Below are 19,701 nucleotides of genomic sequence, written 5' to 3'. Positions count from 1 at the left end.
AGGTTAGCTATTAGAATAAAATATTACAAGAAATATAAAACAAACCTTTAACTACTGAAGAGAAACAAACAAGCGTAAATCATAAATCAACACATTACTGAAAGTTTCGAACACAAACAAACGAACGCAACCTCTGTTCATGTTTGTTCATTTAACTAAGCGAACAAAATTTCTTGTTCGTGTTCGTTGATTTATTAAACGAGCGAACGTAAACGAACTTCCAGTCAAATAGTTCAAGAACTGTTTGCTGAACGTTCGGTTCAGTTACAGCCCTACTCGTGCATTGTGCTAACTCAAACTTGATTCGTGAATGAACTCTAACGCCGTCACTGATTACTTTCCCTAAAACCCTTAAGCTCATGTGTTACGACGAGGACGGAATGGGAACTCGGTGGATATTGGTTTGGTTAATTACAATAAAGTTCTAAAAACTTTGTTGACAAAGTTGAAAGTACAAGAACTTTGATGTTTAAAAGTTTTGCTTCCAAAGTTGAAAATCTAAAAATTTTGTATCTAAAGTTAAGGTGAAAAATCTAGCAGGGCCGGTCCTAAGGGGGGTTGGGTGGTCGACGGTCACAGGCCCGGCACCACGCTAAGCCCGATTTAAAAAAAAATTATATGCATTTTTATTAAACCAAAGAACCAAAATGTTAAGGTTCTAGTCTCATTTAAGACATGTTTAATCCTATTTTTATACAAAAGTTTTTTACACAAACCTAAATTATAACCAAGTAAGCACATATCAAAATTAAATTGTTTAAACCCAACAAAATACTTCTTTTACTTAAGGCCCGAAAAAATTTTCGCCTTCAACCCAAAAGTTCTTTTTGCTTTTTCGAAGCCGGCCCTGAAATCTAGATGCGCAAAAGTTAAAACTGTAAAAATTTTATGACCAAATTTAAAGTATAAAATTTTTGATGTATAAAAGCTGTGTTGTCAAATTTAAAAATCTAAAAGTGTTAGTATCCAAAGTTAAAAGGTGAAAAATCTAGATGTGTAAAAGTATAAACTTTGTTGGCCAAACTTATAATATGTTAAAGCTTTTCATGTTAAAGTCTTGATTTAATCAAAGTTAAGCAATTTATTATTTAAACTTTTGGATGGAACATTTGAAATGAAAACATTATAATACAACCATGACACGACATCGTGTACTCTAAACTTCAAGGTCCATTAGTCACTACAAAACAAACTAAAGATAACAAATTCCACATCATCAAAAACCTAAGGTCCATGTTGGATCACGGGCAGCAACTAAAAACCTGCCCGAAAAACCTCATCAACAAATTTCACAAATGTTAACCTCATACATCAACTCCCACCATATCCTTAAACAACCATGACCAATATTACCAATCCCACCACCCTCTTCCACCCCATAACCACCACCACCCGCCATCACCGCCACCATATTCCACCTATACGAGCCACATTACCCGGTCAAGAAACCCGTAGGTTGATCATTGCCACCTCCATTTCTTTACTAGGATTAAACACTCTTAATAATTCACATGTTGCATTAGCCGAAAACTGGGGCACACGGTCGTTCATTAAAGAGCGGTATTTCGAGCCAGGGTTGTCTCCAGAAGACGCGGTGGCACGAATCAAGCAAACTAGGGAAGGGTTGCATAGTATTAGGAACATGTTGGAGACAATGTCATGGAGGTACGTGTTATTTTATATAAGGTTAAAGGCAGCTTATCTTTCGCAGGATTTGAAGAATGCGATGTCGATTGTACCCGAAACCATGAAGAGTTCGTATGTTAAAGTTGCTAATGAGTTGGTTGATAACATGGCTGAGGTATCTTCACTTGCTTCATTAATTTCTTGTTCTTTTATATTCTTTGAATTAGTTAATTATAATTAAAGCATCTTTAAATAAAAATAATAGTTTACAAATGTAGGGTGTTGTTCGGTTTGGATTGGTCTGGTCTGATTTTCGGTCTATTTTGTTTGAGTTTTTATTCGGTCGTAACTGAACGGAATTCAATAAGTTCAAACTGAACCAGATAATCGAATTTGAATTCAATTCACTTTTTGGCTTCGACCGAATAGACTGATTTTTTTTCTTCTTCTGTATATATTTTGTAACATTATTAATTGCTATTAAATTGGGTTGGTAAATCAAAAATTTATAATTGGATTGATGAAAATGAACAAAAATAAGTTAAATAACCATTAACTTTATTCGGGTTATGTTGGTATTCAGGTTGAACCGGATTCAGATATTGTAATTCAGTTCGGTTTTAATTTATTTCGGTTTGATTTAATTTTCTTCGGTTTTATCGATTTCAAACCGAATAACAAATATCCCTACCACGTATAAGGATATGCCGGATTACGCAAAACGACCGAAGATAAAACTCCTAAAGAAAAATCATCTTTAAAGATTTTCAATAAATTAGGTTTAAAATATTAGTTATATTGACCGAAATTTATATGTTAGTTATGTTTTCTATTTCGTTTAAGCTATTAGTGAATATGTAGGTTAGTTTGACCGAACTGAATGCTTAGGTTACTATTATGTATAGATAGACGCATCTGATACTTTTTCTGCTTCAATAATTTTATTTTATAACGAGGTGTCATATTCCTTTTGCAGTTTGATTACTATGTTCGAACTCCAAAGGTGTACGAATCTTACCTATACTATGAGAAGACATTGAAATCTATTGATGATCTTGTGGCTGTACTAGCTTAGCAAATTGTATAAAATTAAATTGTCACATACATGTCTTTAAACTTTTTCATTACATTTCATGCCAATAATTCACACAATATCAATCAAGGTTCAAGAACACACAAGGCGGAATCACACGCAATTGAACCCACATACACCCAACGATTTGATAGTAAATCAAAGCCTGTGTTTTGATAGTCTTGATAACGCGATGGCACCAAGCAAGATTACTAGTATAAGCACCACGATAGCTCCGAATGACCCAATGAGTGAACCGGATGCACCTTGACAAAAGTCCCCGTATTGTTGGCACACAGGTAACCAGTTTGTTGAACTGTTACCGTTGTGTGCTAGATACACTATTGATGCAGCTGTGGATGCCCCCGCGGTTAAAAGAGCTAGCATGATCTTTAAAAAAGAGAAATGTTTAAAACTTATTAATTTTTATTTAGAAAAACTCCAATAAAATCATATTTTATTGTATCCCTGCATGTCTAGAACATAATCTAGATCTTGCAGGGATACAACGAATCTGTATTAAATATTAATGTCTAATTACCGTGTCGAGGATAATCAAGAGTATTCTGGTTCCTCTTGCCACACTCCTCATAATATGAACAATGGATAACGGGATTGTGAGAAAGAAATACGCACATACTATTGCGTTCACAATCACAAACAACCTGAAAAAAAATTGCTTTAAAATCCATATTTTAAACACATTTTTCTAGATTTTTATGTAATACTTGATGCCATAAATAATAAACAAATATAAAAACTATTAGACAAAATATATGCACGAGGTTATGTGGTAAAACTTACCTGAAAGACCTGAAATCGTCGTATTCTGCTTTGAAACTTACAAACCGGGTGAAGAAAGGTAGTGTTTGTTCATTAGTTCCCATGGCAATAGCGGCACCTAAAGTACCCGCGATGCCAACAAGGCGCAATATAAGGTCCGCCACTGAAATCCCTTTGTTTGAACCGACTGGCACTGGGATCTTGGATGCATCACCCTCTTCCAATCGTCTGGCCTTCATCATTTTTGGTTTTCCGCTCCTTTTAACTGTCAAAAAGCCTAAGCAATAAGTAGGAAATGCTGTAAGATGGTATTGAAATAGTTTGAGAAAATGTGAGGGGAAGTGTGAGATTATATAGCACATAAACATAGTTGAGTTGGTATATAGGGTTTATAAAACACGGGTTTATTAGTTGTCTTATGAGGCCTTTTTGGCTTTGGTCAATATATGTAATACCATAACCTGCTCAACTTTGAGCACTAACTTCCTACTCCATCAAATTATCCATTTCTTGAACTTTTTGCTGGATTTTCAAGAACCACTCTAAAGTGTTTTAAAAACCGGTTCAAACCGGCCGGTTGAACCGGTTAAACCGGATTTCACACAGCAGGCCGGTATTTTGAGCCGGTATTTTTGGCCGGTTTGCTAAACCATCGTACCGGCGGTTTTTTCTAAAATACCGGTTTTTACCGGCAAACCGGTTTTTATGTCCAAGAAATTTTTAATATTTGCGGCCCATATTTTATCAAAATTACTTTTAACCTAACAATTAATATTCAAACGTGTAAACTTTATCACTCTTTTTATAAAATTGAGTGCTTTTATATTATTTTTTTAATATGGATTAACTTTTGGATTATTTTTTGTTATAAAATCATTTACTTTTAGGTTATTTTTAGAAAAAAAGTTGTATTTATAAGAAATTATAAGGTAAATTATTCAACCGGTTGTACCATTTTTTAACCCAATCCGGTTCGAGTAAAAAACCGGTTTTTAAACCCTTTTATGACTACTTTATGGAAAAATAAAAACAATTATTTTGACCTTGAAAACTAGAAACTCCACCCATTTGACATAAAATATTATGGTAATGCCCATTTGACCCTTGAAAACTAGAGATTCCCACCCCCCACCCACCCCACCCCACCCCACCCCACCTTTTTTTTCCTAAGGTGTTGTTATAGTTATACATATATATATTGAAATTGGATGTAATCATTCACCTTTGGTCTTACAACTAACTGATTGTACTAGGGGTGGTGTTACTGAACAATCATTGACTAACCGAGTCCACTACTTCGGTTTCACTAACCTGAATTTGCTTGCAGATTTCACAAACAGAGCCAATTGTGCCGGTGTTACCAAACAAGTCTATAAAACCGATACAGTAGCCAAGTGGTGTCTTGAGTACCCTTACACATGGTGTATATAAATATTGTAAAGTGTTACGTAATTACGTTTTAAATAAAATATAATCAAATGCTGATTAGTCAATTTTTCAAAACACACCTCTCACAAACCTCATGATTGTAATCTATCAAATCAAATAGCCTCGCTAGCATTTGATTGTGATCTTTTTTTAACGACAAACAAAGCCCGATCACCCGGTATACCCATTAACGAAAGACCACTCGCATATGCAATCACAAACAGTGCCTGCAACCCGAAATTTATTATTAGTGCAGTAACACCTCTGACCTGCACAAAACATTTTCTCACAGACGAGACTCGAACCAGTAACTTCCCTTAAGATAAAACCGGATATTTGATTGCGACCCGAATACCCGATCTCGCATTATTCAAAACATGTTATGGGCTATGTGCCCACTTCGATAATGGGCTAAACAATAATATTCTTGATTGATATTTGACCATTGACAAGACCGTGTTTAATCAATCAATTAAGTAAATTTATTTATTATTATTTTTTCATATTATAAACCATCAAACAAAGAAAACAAATCTTGATTTCAATTTGCCAATTTCCCTCAAGTTCATCGATTCAGGTAAGAAGTGAAACCATAAAGTCAACTCCTTTATTTTTCAAGCTTTATTGAATTGATTGAGCATTTCCTGCAATTAATGATGTGGGTTCTTCATTTCTTGAATTAATTTGACTTAATTCACTTAAAGATTCAAACTTCATAATTTTAGGGTGATTATTTTTTGTGGGTGTTTGAATTTATGAAATTATTTGACTTTAATGTATGCATAAACTTGTGGGTTATATCTAGATCTTGCTTTTATTGTTATAAAAGATTATGGGTAGATAAAGATTAAAAATAAAAACCTTAGATATTGGCATTGGGGATCTGGTAATGGTATGGATCTTGGTTCTGTACACGTGGCATGGAACCCAATGGATCTTGGTTCTGTACACGTGGCATGGAACCCGCGCTCATTTATTGGGATGTAACTTGTAAGCGAGTCAGGCTGCTAGCGAGCTACTCGATATCAGCTCGTAAAAAGCTCGAATCGAGCTTGAGCTTAAATGAGCTTGAGCCCTAGCTCGAGCCTAAAAATTAGCTTGTTTAATTAATAAATGAGCCAAAGCTTCAGTTATCAAGCTGAAGCCGGCTCGCGAGCCTAAACGACCCCATTATTGATGTAGTTTTTATCTATTATATTTAATACATATTTATTTAATAATTATTATTTTATATGAAATTATGATAACAATAACTAAATAATATATATTATGCTATATACCTAGTTATAAAAAGAAATATATATAAAATTATTAATATTAATTAATAAATAATAAACGAGCCAAGGCCCAGCTGAACTTGAGCTTGAAAAACTACTTACAAGCCGAGCTCAAGTTTTAAAAATAGAGCTCGGAACAACTCGAACTCGTGTTCTCCATAAGATAAACGAGCCGAGCTCGAGCCTAAGCGTTTATAAAAATGGAATCAAGGGTTCTTTCATGTTTTAATTTTTTTTGGATTAATTGATGTTAAATGTTTATGTTGGTCATAGGTTTCAGTCAAACATACCAAGCACCAAATGGCTGAAACTAATGAAGTCAACTCCATGCCCTCAAAGGAGCAAGAGGTATATTTACATACTCAAAAACATTATGTTATAATTATTCACATTTAGAAAAAACAAACAAACAATGTTATATGTTCTTGATGTGTTGTGTAGGAAGCTGTGATCAAGAAAAAGTATGGTGGGTTGTTACCAAAGAAAAACCCGTTAATCTCAAAGGTAAAAAAAAAGGGTTTTATTAGTTTTCTTGTCGTCGGGAAGCAAGACGACTAATAAAATTTAGATTTTGACATCTTTCTTGGCTAATCTTGTATAGGACCATGATCGGGCTTTCTTTGATTCTGCTGATTGGGCACTTGGGAAGGTAACTAGTCGAACCCTTTTTTTTTTTGTAATCCACGTGAGAACTTGTTAGGGGTGTGCACTGGTCGGTTTTGGTCAGTTTTGAACGTAACTGAACCAAAAAACGAGTTTTTGAAAACCGTTCGATTTCGGTATTTTCAGTTTTCTGTATGGGTTCACTTCGGTTTTATCTTTTGGGCTTGAATTTTTTAGGAATAAAAGGCCCAAAATTATGAACTTGGGCTTGAAACCTTTTGTTAGTTAATATTTGGGTAACACTATATATTAATTTTTTATAAATTACTTAAAAGTTCAAATTTAAGATTAAAAATTAACCATGAATTCGGTTAAGTGGTTATCACATGCAAAACCGAAACCGGACCAAAAGTTCGGTTTTACGAAAGCATAAAACCAAACTGCCAGTTTTTGTTTGGGTTTGGTTATTTTGCTTTGATCTTTTTTGGGTTTTTTCGGTTACAGATTGGTTACTAATAACTTATTATTTGTGCATCAACAAGGACAGAAGAGCAAAGGACCGTTAGAAGCACTCCGTCCCAAATTACAGGTATTTGATACTTTCGTCATTAACGTATATGTGGAAGTTATGTATGTATATAATTATAAATACATAACTTCCACATATATGTTAATGAATGATTATATGATTGTTAATATTACTTTACTTGAAAATAATCATTTTGAAACATAAATGGAATGAATTTGTTTCTTATGAAATTTGCATTTTGTTTAACCAGCCAACACCACAACAACAATCGCGTTCAAGGCGCTCGGCTTATGCTCCCGCTGGTGAAGGGGAAGGTATCATTATCGACTTTTGAAACAAACAAGTTTTAGTTTTTGAAGCAAAGTTTTGAATTTTTTTGGTGTATGTTGTTGTTTCGTGGCAGTAGATGGTGGTAACGCTGACATGGATAATGACGATAAAGATCAAGAAACCGCCAGGTGTGATTGATTAGCTATTTTAAGGATTGATATTATGATGCATAGCATTACTATAAAGCATAAACTATATTGTTGTATCTTTGGGAGCAGCTGATCTTGTTGGTGATTACCATAAACCATATTGTTGTATCTTTGAGAGTTTTAGCATTGGGCGATAATAAACTAGTTGTTTACCGTGTGTTACAAGCGTTTTTAAGCGCATTTTTTGTATTTGGAAGATGATTGATTTTAGCTATTTGCTAGTCCTGGCCGTCACAACCCACGTCCCACGCCATCATTAACGGGCGAGTTTGGGGTTTTCTTTCTTTTTTTTTTTTCACTTTCAGGCTCTCTTGGGTAAGTCTACACTCAAGAATGGGTCAAGCCGGACACAACCAGAATGCCGTGACAAGTGGGCCCGAATGGGCCGAGACAAGTTACTAATATTTAAGTAAGATGCTTCAACAAACCAGGTCAAAAAGAACACTGAACGAAGTGATGGGCAAACCACTATTCTGTCTGTGAATGATCATGATACAGCTTGTTCTGACCCACACCAGTTCCAACCCGAATTGAAATAACCTTTTATTAAACTGGCCCAACCTGACCTGACTCTTCTGTTTCGCCATGTCTTCCATTTACAAACACCTCTACTCACAATACTTCATGGACTTGCATCCATTTAGATATTTTGTGTGGGCTATATTACAATAAAGGGTGATCATGATACTAAATTGTGTGATTTATTTTCTCAATCTATGTCAAAACTCACAAATAGAAGTGTACAAAACCGGTTTTTCTTGTCAAACCGAACCAGTTCGGTTTGGAAACCGGTTTAGGAGCATGAAAGATCGAATAGGTCCAAATCGATTCAGTTTCGTTTAAAACCAGTTTTTTCCCAAGCGGTCTGGTTTTAAAACCGGTTTGGTAGGTCATAAGGGGAAGTGGGGAATTGGTGACAGAACCGGCGGGCTGGGTCGGTTTGGGACGCAGCTTGGTTGACGCTGGTTTTTTTATCAAACCAGTTCGGGTTCGGATTGCAGTGACTGGTTTTTTTTACATCTCTACTCACAAAGACAGTTTAGTTTACTGGGCCGGTGGTGGTAGGAGTAGGACCATTAGAAGTTTTGGACTACTTTATGTTTGGGCCTTGGGGTGCAAAAAGGATCTACTTGGATTGCCGTGGCCCATGCCAAGGAGGCCTTAATAGTTAATACCCTCCCAATCAATCACCACCACTCTCAAGTTATCAGGTCCTTTGGATCAAGTTCTTTTAACAACGTTTGAAACTACTCTTAATATTGAGCAAGCCTTCCTGAAACAGGATCACGTCAATCATCAATACTGATTTTTCTTACAACACCAATTTTTTTTACTAGAAAACAATATAAGGTCTTACAGTACTTGAATATATACTTCTCACGCCTTCTCTTTTCTTAAGCAACCTTCTACTTATAAGATAAAGGATAATTTTCAAGCACAAACATGCCATTTAAGTTTAACAACCAAACATGATGTTTTTTTTCCAACTAATTTCTATATCAATTTTTTTTTAATAATAGAAAACTTGTTATTGTATCACGTCCAACATTTTGTTTTATTATTTATCACGCAAGTTCTGTTTTGGGGGTTACAAAACAAATTTCAAGCGAGGCATGTAACCAAAAATAGAATAAATAAGGTGAAGAAATTTTCAAGCAAAGCAACTCACTTAAATTCAACTAAAATATAATAAAAATAGTAAAATAGTTACTATAATCTTTTTTTCATACCAAATAATTATCTCAACATTTTTGCAAGATACCCAAAAATTAATCAAACAATTCTTTAACAGACATAAATAACATAAATATTCTCTTCAATTTTGTCCTTGCCATTTTCCAATGTTGTATAGTGGTACGAAGCCCGGGTTTTTTAATGTAGACCCATGTTCGATTCTCACAAACAACACTTTAGGCCAGCTAGCGACGACCAGTGGGCCTTCAGGCAGGTGGATATCCTCCGAAACTGGAGACAACTTGAAGATGCTTAAGGATTCCTTATGACTAGATTGAGCCAGCTAGCAACGACCTTTTGCCATTAGATCACCTCAAACAAATTACCTATGCAATCTTGAACACATTAAATGTATATATTAATTATAACAACCACCAAATCAATGGTCCATTGCCTACACTCGCACCACCTGACTACAACAACCAAATCTTTGACCACATGATGAATTGCTATTAATTATAATAACTGTTATTAACACCCATACTGGCACTCAACAGCTTGCGTACACTATATAGCTTCATCATTGAAATAGAGTTATATGAACACTATGTATAATATATTGTAGAAACTATAGTATTACATTATTTATGAATAATTAGAAACCCTAATTATAGTATTACATTTTCTTGACAAATTAAAATCGGATTTCATTGCTAATTAAACTCAAACGATTACAATAAATTAATTGGCAAGGAAACGGGCAACATATTGTGAAGCAACCTTCTTTTGCATAGTAAAACCGATTCTACTAAAAAGAAGCAAGATTCGAATGTATAATCCGCCGAACCCTGGTCGGAAAATTCACAGTTTTCGTGGCCAGGATACCAAATAGTATTTTTAAATATGTATCTTTGGGAAAATTCTCAAAATAACCACTTTTAGGAGAGAAAAACCTCATATGGCTCATTTTATTTGAATGTTTCTTAAATATTTTTGCAAAATTCATCTAAGGTGACACATTTGTAATCGAGCCGACAGATTTTAACAACCACTAGTAATATGCCACTTGTCAAAAATCTAACAACCCAATCCAAGCTTGCACAAAATCTGACTTCCAAGTTAGATTCGGTTGTAAAATCCGCCTTCCAAGTTAGAATTGGTTGTAAAATCCGCTGTCCTAGTTGTTTGCACCCAAATTTGTTTAAGTTTTGTTTTAATATTATATTAGTATAATTAATTTCATTTATATTTTATTTTTCTTTTATAACTTTTAAAATATATCATTTTAAGAATTTTTGAATACACCGTTGAGATGAGCTTATTTTTATCTATGTGTCGACACGAATTTTACTAAAAAACGAGTTAGGTCAAATTTGTGTGGAAACAATTAAAACCTAACCAGACTCGGTTTTAAATAAAAAATATATCAGCACGTAGATAAAAATAAGTCCGTCTCAATGGTATATTTAAATTTTATAAAACTTTATACTTTAAAAGTAATAAAAGAAAAACTTATTATGAGTAAAATCAATTATAATAATAAAATAATAAAGAAATAAAAAAATCAAATTTGTCAGATTTCAAAAACACAGATTTCAAAAAGGGTGGATTTTTCTCAAAAGCTGTCGGAGCTGATGTATTTTGTCTAAAAGTTATCTAATCTGACAAGTTTGGTTTAAAAGTTGTTTGAAGACTGATTTTGTTCAAAACTCATCAGTAAAGATAGATTTGGCTCAAAACTTTAATACCCGCTGACAGTTTTGAATGGACATTTATAGAATTAAAAAAAAATAGACGTATTTTAAGAATCTCTCCTATTTTGAGAATATTCCTTATCTTTTTAATCTTTTTATCAAAGTTGGTAGCCTTTTAGTTTGATAACAAGGTGAGGTGTGTGTGCACACACACGTGCACACTAGACAGTTCACAAATTGTCCAAATCTGAATAACCAAACACAAATGTAACACAAACACTTTCTCCACCAATCACTGGACCAATGTAAGATTGTCCTTTCTCTTTTTCACTACACACGTAACCTAAATATTAAATTAAATCATCTTCAACAGATACTGACAAACACTAGTCAACCACTCAGCATTCACTAGTCAACACATGCACATGCACATGCACATGCACATGCACATGCACATGCACATAACTTCTTCCCACCCCCATCTGTAATTACATAACTACCCCTCTACGTTTCTTGTATTTATGCACCCTAATTCACTTATCAGGCCTGCTTCAATTGTACATTTTTGACTGTATATAACAGGGTGGGCCCGAGCTCGACTGGGCTCGTTTTTACTTACGAGAGATTGAGTTTGAGCTTGGCTTGTTTCGAGTTTTTTTCTATAGTTCGAGCTCGGCTCATCAATTGCTTTTTTAAGCTTGTGATTGACTCTTTTATTATTTTTTAAGTTATATAATAATTATTAGTATATATTTTGAGAAAACCTTAAATGAATGTAAGCTCGGCTCGAGCCTGTATCACCTTAAACGAGCCAAAGCTCGACTCGAGGTCAACTATGCAGTATAAAAGTAATACATAAAAATTCATAATTGGTAAAACATAAAAATACTCAAGGCTCAACGAGCATAAACAAGTTTCCCATACAATACTTGAGCTTGGGCTTGGTAATTAAACAAGCTTTACTTGATACTCGGGCTCGAAAACACTCGGCTAGTTTCAAGCTTTTTATTGTTCCAACCTTAAACAGCTCGGCTCATTTCACCCCGAGGTGGGTTTGTATCTTTTGAAAGATTCGAAGATCGATAAGGATGATTGTAGGTCTGCATAGTTCTATGTGTTGTTAACATCTTCGTACTAACTCATAACAAACACAAGAAAAGCCGAACCATAACATCAGGTGTGTGTCAATATTACACATGGGAATTATATATCTACTAGTAAAGTAGACAGTTGGTGCCCCAATGCCCTGATTAGGCCAAATGACACCATCTTAATGGTCCAATTTTCTTTTTTACTTTTCTTATTTTGCTGGCTAAAGTCTATTTCTTTTTGTTTTTTTTCCTAGATTCATGACAAACGTTTTGTTTTTTGTATTACCGAATTTGTGTCGACTCACCGCTACAACGCCCGGGAGTGACAGTACTCGGGTTTTACCGACTCACCTTTTATTCTAGATTCGTAACGAACGTTTTGTTTTTTGTATTACCGAAGTTGTGTCGACTCACCGCCATAACGCCAGAGCTGACAATACTCGGGTTTTACCAACTCGCCACGCAACGTCTAGTACCGACAACGCTCGGGTTTACCCACGCCCGGGTTTTACTGAACTAAATTTTAGTTCCAGTACCGTAATAAATGTAAACGAAATCGAAAAAATTCACATTGACCCTCCACCGAAAGGCCCGGATTTTACCAGCGCCCCAGTTTTACCGACTCACCACCGGAACACCCGAATACGAGTCGACGCACCGTTGCAATGATCGGGCTTTACTGACCGAATAAACATTGGTTTAAATATATTAACAAAATAAAATTATAATATGTTATATGAGTGTCGTAGAGCCACTGCCTCAGCTTCTGGGACCGGCCGAAGTCACCCCATTGGCTCACCTCAATTTTTATTTTTATTTTTTGTTTTCATTTTAATTAAGTTCCAGTACCATAACAAACGTAGCTAATATTGACTAAATTTGCTTTGGCTCGCCGCCGTCGTCCGGGACCAACCGACGCCACCCCATTTGCCAACCTCAATTTTTGTTTTTATTTTTTTGTTTCTGTTTTGTTTTACTTCCAGTACCGTAACAGACGTAGCTACCATTGACTGGATTCGCATTGATTACCCACTGCAACACTGGGTTTTACTGACCGATTTTACCGCGCAACGCGCAGGTAAATTACTAGTTAAATATTATTTGACAATTTTTGGTTGCTAAAATTAAAGTATAAATAACTATACTAGGGTGTTCATTAATACCGTATATCCAATCACGTGTTAGTATGTTTAAACATGTCTAGTGCATCATTTTTGTAGATAAATAAAGTACGGAACGATTATTTATATAATTTTAATGATCAAATTTCAATATCCTATGACGGTAATTCCTACACCCTCTATTTATATCAGTAAAACTATAGTAATCCTATTTAAATACTTCTCTCAGTTGTAATCTAATGCTAACACTATGTAATTATCTCTACTAATTGCATCAAACTAAATAACTCTACATTTGAAATACCAATTAATTAAATTAAACTTACACTTAACCCCTTCAACTTTCTTGTAACTTGTTTCAAGATTAGCGTTCAACATTCCTCTTTAATCTTGAAACCGACTCGTTAGTCCTTAACATAATCCCAGATCCAACTCTTCACCAGCCAAATTCGCCTCTTTATCTTTTGGTTTCGGCTCGTGCTTTCATATCCAAAACGAGCATACTCTCTACATCGATAACACTGAACTCTCGACTTGTCTCGTCCTTCCACCGATTCTCATCGGTCATTGCTTGAACTAGCTAGGATGACTCTCACTATCCCTTCCTCTTCCCCAACTTAGGCCTCTACCATCACGGTTAACCCATCCACGCCATTCACAACCTTGTTGACGATAATCACTAACGCTTTCAATTGACCCACCGCTTCTTCAAACGGTATATTCTCGATCTTCGAGTATTGCTTGATTAATTGAGAGCAAGCAAGTCAAATATTTTTCTAATTAAATGTTTATATTCTGATAAGTGGTTTACGTATTTGACTGGATTAGTAGGCTTGTAGGATGGCCTAACAATACTGGTGGTAAAAACATTGAACGCCTTTTATTTGTGTTATTAAATTAAGTATCCATTTATGGCATATTTGAAGCTACAAGATCCATCAGCTCGTGTGCTCGGATAGATTACACTCATCAATCAATCTTTCTTTCACTCACTCTCCACCCCTCGTGACTGTGCAGGTTTTGATTGTACTGTGCCATATGATATTGTCCAAGTTTTTGTAGAATATCAATAGACCTAGCTACCTAGGCTAGCTACCATGCATTGGAGTTATATATCTTTCTGTGAATTGAACCAACATATTGTCACGTCCAATACAACATCCGAAAAGAAATTTCAGGTTAAGGATTAAAATTGTGAAGAAAAAAAAATATAGGCAAATTGAAAATAAATACAACTTATCTCGAAACGGTGATCCAAACGACGAAACCGTGTTTCAATTCGAGTGTTTGAATTTCCAATTAACAAAAATCAATCCATTTGAATCATCGTTTCGAGTTAAGTTTTACATAGTTGCCTCGTCTCCTTACGATCAAAAACCCTAAAACATCAGTTTGAAACTTGGAAAAAAAATATATAACGGCGTCAAGTGTTTTTTAACGGATGACCATAGTTGAAATGTTGGACCGTTGGTAATGATTTTTAAAGGTAGGATTATTATCGGCAAATACACAAAAGGTGAGATTATTTATTTCCAATTTGCCAAACAAAATATTATGCTATCATCCCTAATAATATTACAAGACCTTCTGCGAAAGCCTAAAGAGTTGCTTGGTCCGACGTGGGAGAAAGAGAATGAGACACGTGAGACCTGTTCCAAATAAACTCTACCATATCCTCACAAGGAAGCCTATAACACTTAAGGTCCCTGAGGTGGACTTGAGCCTGTAATCATCGGGTTTGAAACAATTTCATTTAACTAGTAATCGTTCTATGACGGCATATAATTTAAAATAACTAGCCCTTAGAGGTGATGCATGGTAAGCGAATGATTTCTCTCTAGAAGAGATCTTAAGTTCGAACCTTACTTCAATTGATTTTGCACCACAAGCTATTGTAGATCACTTGCTCGACCCAGCACAAGCTGTGATTTACCAGATTTTGTTTCGAGTAAATTACACAGTTGGTTTTTATGGTTTAATCAAAACTTTGTATTTGATCCTTAAACTTTAAAACGTATGGATTTGATTATTTGAACCCTCAGGGTTTGTTTTTTCTTTTTCTATGGTCCAATACACTAATTTGGTTAAATATGTATAGTTAAGTTAAGGATTAATTTGGTTAAACATTTTTTTTTAATTATAAGTAACCAATGAACTAGATACAATTAAGGATCATACACTTAACTTTACTATAAGTATATTAGGAAAGTTCAAAGGGAAAACAAAAACAAGAATCTTTTGGCAATGCATGAGGCCAATTAAGTTATTTCTAACAGTGTAGAAAAGCGTCCCCAATACTTTGCCAAATAATAATAATAATAATATAATATTATTATTATACATTCGCTGTCTTCGCACATCACTCGTCAAACCAACCAACATGCTATTCTCCCATCACCATTGTTTATACATCTTTAAAGAACATTCGAATAACTGATCTTATCCGACTATTGAATCGCTCTGATACGACCTATCACTAGGTCGTCTTTGGAAGTTTGGATCCAACAAGTGTTAAAAGCATAAACCAAACAAAAACGGTCGTCAAACACGTGATCTCATAATTATCCTACCATATTTGATTTCATAATGGCTTATATTCAAGTAAAACCAAACTTCCAAGAAATTAAAACAACTCACAACCTAAATGATAAACTCAAAAATCTAGAAGGCTTTTAGACCACACGTAGTAGTGGTGAGAGGGAAGCGCAGCAAAACGAGTGCCTCGCTTGACCACCATGCAAAACGAACGTTGTAAATACAACGAACCCCGACAAAACAAGGACGAAAACGAGGGGCCGGGCAGTCTTTGGCTCTTTGTGGAGCCCTAAACGAACCCACTGCGTGGGTTAAATACCTTTATCTTTTTACACGAAAATTTTCACTCGCATGATCTCTTATCTTTGAACCCACCCCACGAGTGTGTTCAGAGATTATTGAGACTTCTGTTAAGAATGCTTTTCCTGTTTCTGTTTGTTGCTCCAAATCTACTCTCTCTCTCTACACACACACATACACACTCACACAGTCACACACATACACACACAATCTCTCTCTATTTCAAGATTTCTTTAACCAGGATATGACGTTTTTGTAGCAGTGACCGCACGTACGTCTCTCTCTCTCTCTCTCTCTCTCTCTCTATCACACACACACACACACACACACATACACATATACACATCAAGGTATCTGCTAATTTATATACCAAATTATTAAACACAACAACCAAGAACCTAAACTATTGACTATGGTTTTTTCAGACTCTTTTCGTTCACTCTCTCTCAACGCTCACAACACTAATATAACCAACCATTTCATCCATCCATCATCATCATCTTCTTCTTCACTAGATCATTTCCCAGTTAGGATATTTACCAACCATGAAGATGAAGAGGATGAAGAAGAACCAGAAGAACTTGATCTTAACCTCGGTGGCAGAATGAATATTATAAGACAAACAAAGACATGTGCAAGAGGCCATTGGAGACCAGCTGAAGATGCTAAACTTAAAGAGCTTGTGGCTCTTTATGGTCCCCAAAACTGGAACCTTATTGCTGAGAAACTTGAAGGGAGATCTGGTACTTCATTTGGCCATATATGTTGTTTGTATGTGTCTTTTTATAAAACTAAATGATTGGCCTAGCTATAAGTTTCTAAATTTATAGCATCTACTGCCTAATTAATTTTCAAAACTTCAAATGACACTTAAAATTATTTATTTATTTTATAAGGAGGACGACTTTCTTATATTTAGGCTATTGCTCCCGTAACACTTAAGTAATTAAATATTTGAATTTAAATATAGGATCTAAACTTGTCATTTGAATAGTCGAACATCAAGAAAATGTTCATTTAATGAACCTTTCTTAAAATGATCAATGTTAAAAATCGTCCAACAAGTGACTTTTTAGTACAAGATTTTTAACCAATTAAATTCTGTCAATTGCTCAAAATAATCTCGTCGGAAGCCAAAATAGCATCTCAATGTTTAAAGTTAACCAAAATAATCTCGTCAGTTTTAGAACAAATGGTAGAATCTGGTTAACAGAATTATATTAATTTGGACATTTTGGGAAGACGTCGGATAAATGGACATTTTATATTTATTAATTTGACTAGTCAAACGGACATTTTGGTCACCATCCCTTTAAATAAAAATTAAAGTTACGTCAATTGAAGTTACATCAGTAACTGATTTATGCTAGAATTAATATCTTCTCATCAGTTTTGTTTTTTAAACTTTAGGGAAGAGTTGCAGACTGAGATGGTTTAACCAACTAGATCCAAGAATTAACAGAAAGGCTTTTAGTGACGAAGAAGAAGAAAGACTAATGACTGCTCACAGAATGTATGGCAACAAATGGGCTTTGATTGCAAGACTCTTTCCTGGTAGAACTGATAATGCTGTCAAGAATCATTGGCATGTAATCATGGCAAGAAAATATAGAGAGCAATCAAATGCTCATAGGAAAAGAAGAATGCTAGGTCAAACTCAAATCCAAACTGGTTCAAGATCAGACACACCGCCACCACCACCACCACCACCATCACCATTTGGGCTCGTCTCAGGTCAGTTTTTCTTTTTTTTTTATAATGACCAAAATGTCCATTTGACTGGTCACTGTTGAAAAAAATGCCCATTTGACCAAATGTTTAAACTCGTCGACTTGATCCCCTTTTTATCACGACTCAACGGAATTTTAAACAGCCAGATTCCGCTAGTTGTTCAAAAAAATCTCACCAGCAACCAAAATAAATCTTGGCAAAAATGTCTCTCATCTAAAGCCAAAATAATTATCTGACGCCTAAATAATCCTGTAATCCCGTTGTCTGACGAATTTTAAAAAGATTACCACCCAACGGTTTTTTGACGCATGACAGAATATGATTATTAAAAATCTCGTAAAGTAATAATTAAATAGGATTGTGGCACTTTTATCTTTATTTAATTATTTACGTGTCAAGTCAGGTGTTTTCTTCCTAACTTTCACTATACACTCACTCATATGAGTACACACTTTAAAAGGATGAAAAGACTAAATTGACATATGGTTATAATTTATCAATGTATGATGCTACAAACTATTAAAGTTTGAAAGTACATGGACCCATGCTAGTACTATAGCGTACCCTCTTTGATGAGATACATCTTTGATCTTACTATTTCAGGTGGCAAGAATAATACTCAGATTAAGAATATGATGGACCTCTTTAGTAGCAAGAACACATCATGGATGAATGGTTCCAACTTCTATGATCATCATCAACATGAACAGCATGCAATACCAATGATGATGAATCCTCAGTATTTCCATGATCATGTTTACAACAGAAGCAGCAGCTCAGGTGTACATAATGTTAGTACTACCCCTTCAGTATCACCAGCACCACAAGTTTCACAGAGCCAGCAGTTTTCTGAGGCTAATATTGACATTTCACCACCACTTATAGACTTCCTTGGAGTTGGAGCCACTTGAAAATTCATATTTAGTAAAGAAATTTTTTTTTCCTTTTGTTGTTTTTTTTATTAGCCTTGTTTAGTTAATGCAAATTAAGCTGTCAATTTATTGATTAATCACTCTCTTTTTATATGATATTTTGTGTATTAGTCATAATAATTTTAATCTTTAAAAGTTACTACCAACGGTCCAGCTAGTTTTTGTCTCAATGGACCTCTGTTAAATAATGCTTAACGTTGTTATGTTTTTTTTCCGAGTTTCATACCGATGTCTTGGCGTTTTTTAATCGGAAGAAGAATATGAGTCGTCTGATTTTAAAACTTAGCGCAAACGGTAATCGAAACGAGAAAACAGTTTATCAATTCGGGTGTTTAAATTTTCATTAAACAAAAATCAATCCATCTGAATCATCGTTTTGAGATAACTTTTATATCGGTTGACTCGTATTCTTTTGCCAATTAAAAGCCTTAAAACAACTGTTTGAAACTCGGAATAAAAAACCTTAATGACACTAAGTGATTTTTAACGGAGGTCACTGAGACAAAAATAGTTGACAGACTAGACGCTGGTAGTGATTTTTAAATGTGAGATTATAATCGGTAATACACAAAATATGAGATTATTTATTTCCAATATGCTTTTAAAAAATCTCACATGTTTGAGACATGTATGGTATTAGGTGATACTTGTCTAAAATATATTATTATACTATATAATCTTTATAATAAATAGTATTTTTGAATTTGTTATAAATTTGGAATTATAAAAAAGAAATGCTAGAAGTGTACTAAAATATTTGGTACCAATAAGTATGATAAATATCGATTAGAGCATCTCTAACAATAAACTCATAAACTCATAATCC

At 34.7% G+C, this 19,701-nt stretch overlaps 3 protein-coding genes and 2 long non-coding RNA genes across 5 annotated transcripts; 4 read left to right on the top strand and 1 right to left on the bottom strand.

The window, feature by feature from the left end:
- Positions 1-1,321: 1,321 nt before the first annotated feature.
- LOC143591126 (photosynthetic NDH subunit of lumenal location 2, chloroplastic-like) lies at positions 1,322-3,080 on the top strand. Its single transcript, XM_077071429.1, has 2 exons — positions 1,322-1,801; positions 2,603-3,080. The coding sequence occupies exons 1-2, from the start codon at positions 1,340-1,342 to the stop codon at positions 2,699-2,701; spliced, it is 561 nt and encodes a 186-aa protein (XP_076927544.1). The 5' UTR covers positions 1,322-1,339; the 3' UTR covers positions 2,702-3,080.
- Positions 2,858-3,858, bottom strand: LOC143591125 (casparian strip membrane protein 1-like). Its single transcript, XM_077071428.1, has 3 exons — positions 3,503-3,858; positions 3,240-3,363; positions 2,858-3,088 (listed from the first exon to the last, which is right to left on the bottom strand). The coding sequence occupies exons 1-3, from the start codon at positions 3,847-3,849 to the stop codon at positions 2,858-2,860; spliced, it is 702 nt and encodes a 233-aa protein (XP_076927543.1). The 5' UTR covers positions 3,850-3,858.
- A 1,558-nt stretch (positions 3,859-5,416) lies between these two features.
- On the top strand, positions 5,417-6,857 carry LOC143591132 (uncharacterized). Its single transcript, XR_013145607.1, has 4 exons — positions 5,417-5,486; positions 6,460-6,534; positions 6,628-6,690; positions 6,788-6,857. It is a non-coding gene; the product is annotated as an uncharacterized LOC143591132 (long non-coding RNA).
- Positions 6,858-7,236: 379 nt separating this feature from the next.
- LOC143591133 (uncharacterized) lies at positions 7,237-7,962 on the top strand. Its single transcript, XR_013145608.1, has 3 exons — positions 7,237-7,378; positions 7,569-7,632; positions 7,722-7,962. It is a non-coding gene; the product is annotated as an uncharacterized LOC143591133 (long non-coding RNA).
- An 8,662-nt stretch (positions 7,963-16,624) lies between these two features.
- Positions 16,625-18,854, top strand: LOC143591127 (uncharacterized). The gene is made up of 3 exons (XM_077071430.1): positions 16,625-16,955; positions 17,623-17,946; positions 18,547-18,854. The coding sequence occupies exons 1-3, from the start codon at positions 16,625-16,627 to the stop codon at positions 18,852-18,854; spliced, it is 963 nt and encodes a 320-aa protein (XP_076927545.1).
- The last annotated feature ends 847 nt before the right edge of the window (positions 18,855-19,701 follow it).

This window comes from Bidens hawaiensis, unplaced genomic scaffold (assembly GCF_021521415.1).
Source record: "Bidens hawaiensis isolate Kalapana, Puna unplaced genomic scaffold, B.hawaiensis_p1.1 tig00039279_1, whole genome shotgun sequence".
NCBI lineage: Eukaryota > Viridiplantae > Streptophyta > Magnoliopsida > Asterales > Asteraceae > Bidens > Bidens hawaiensis.
The sequence above is the reverse complement of the archived record's forward strand: the minus strand, read 5'-3'. Positions and strand labels throughout refer to the sequence as shown.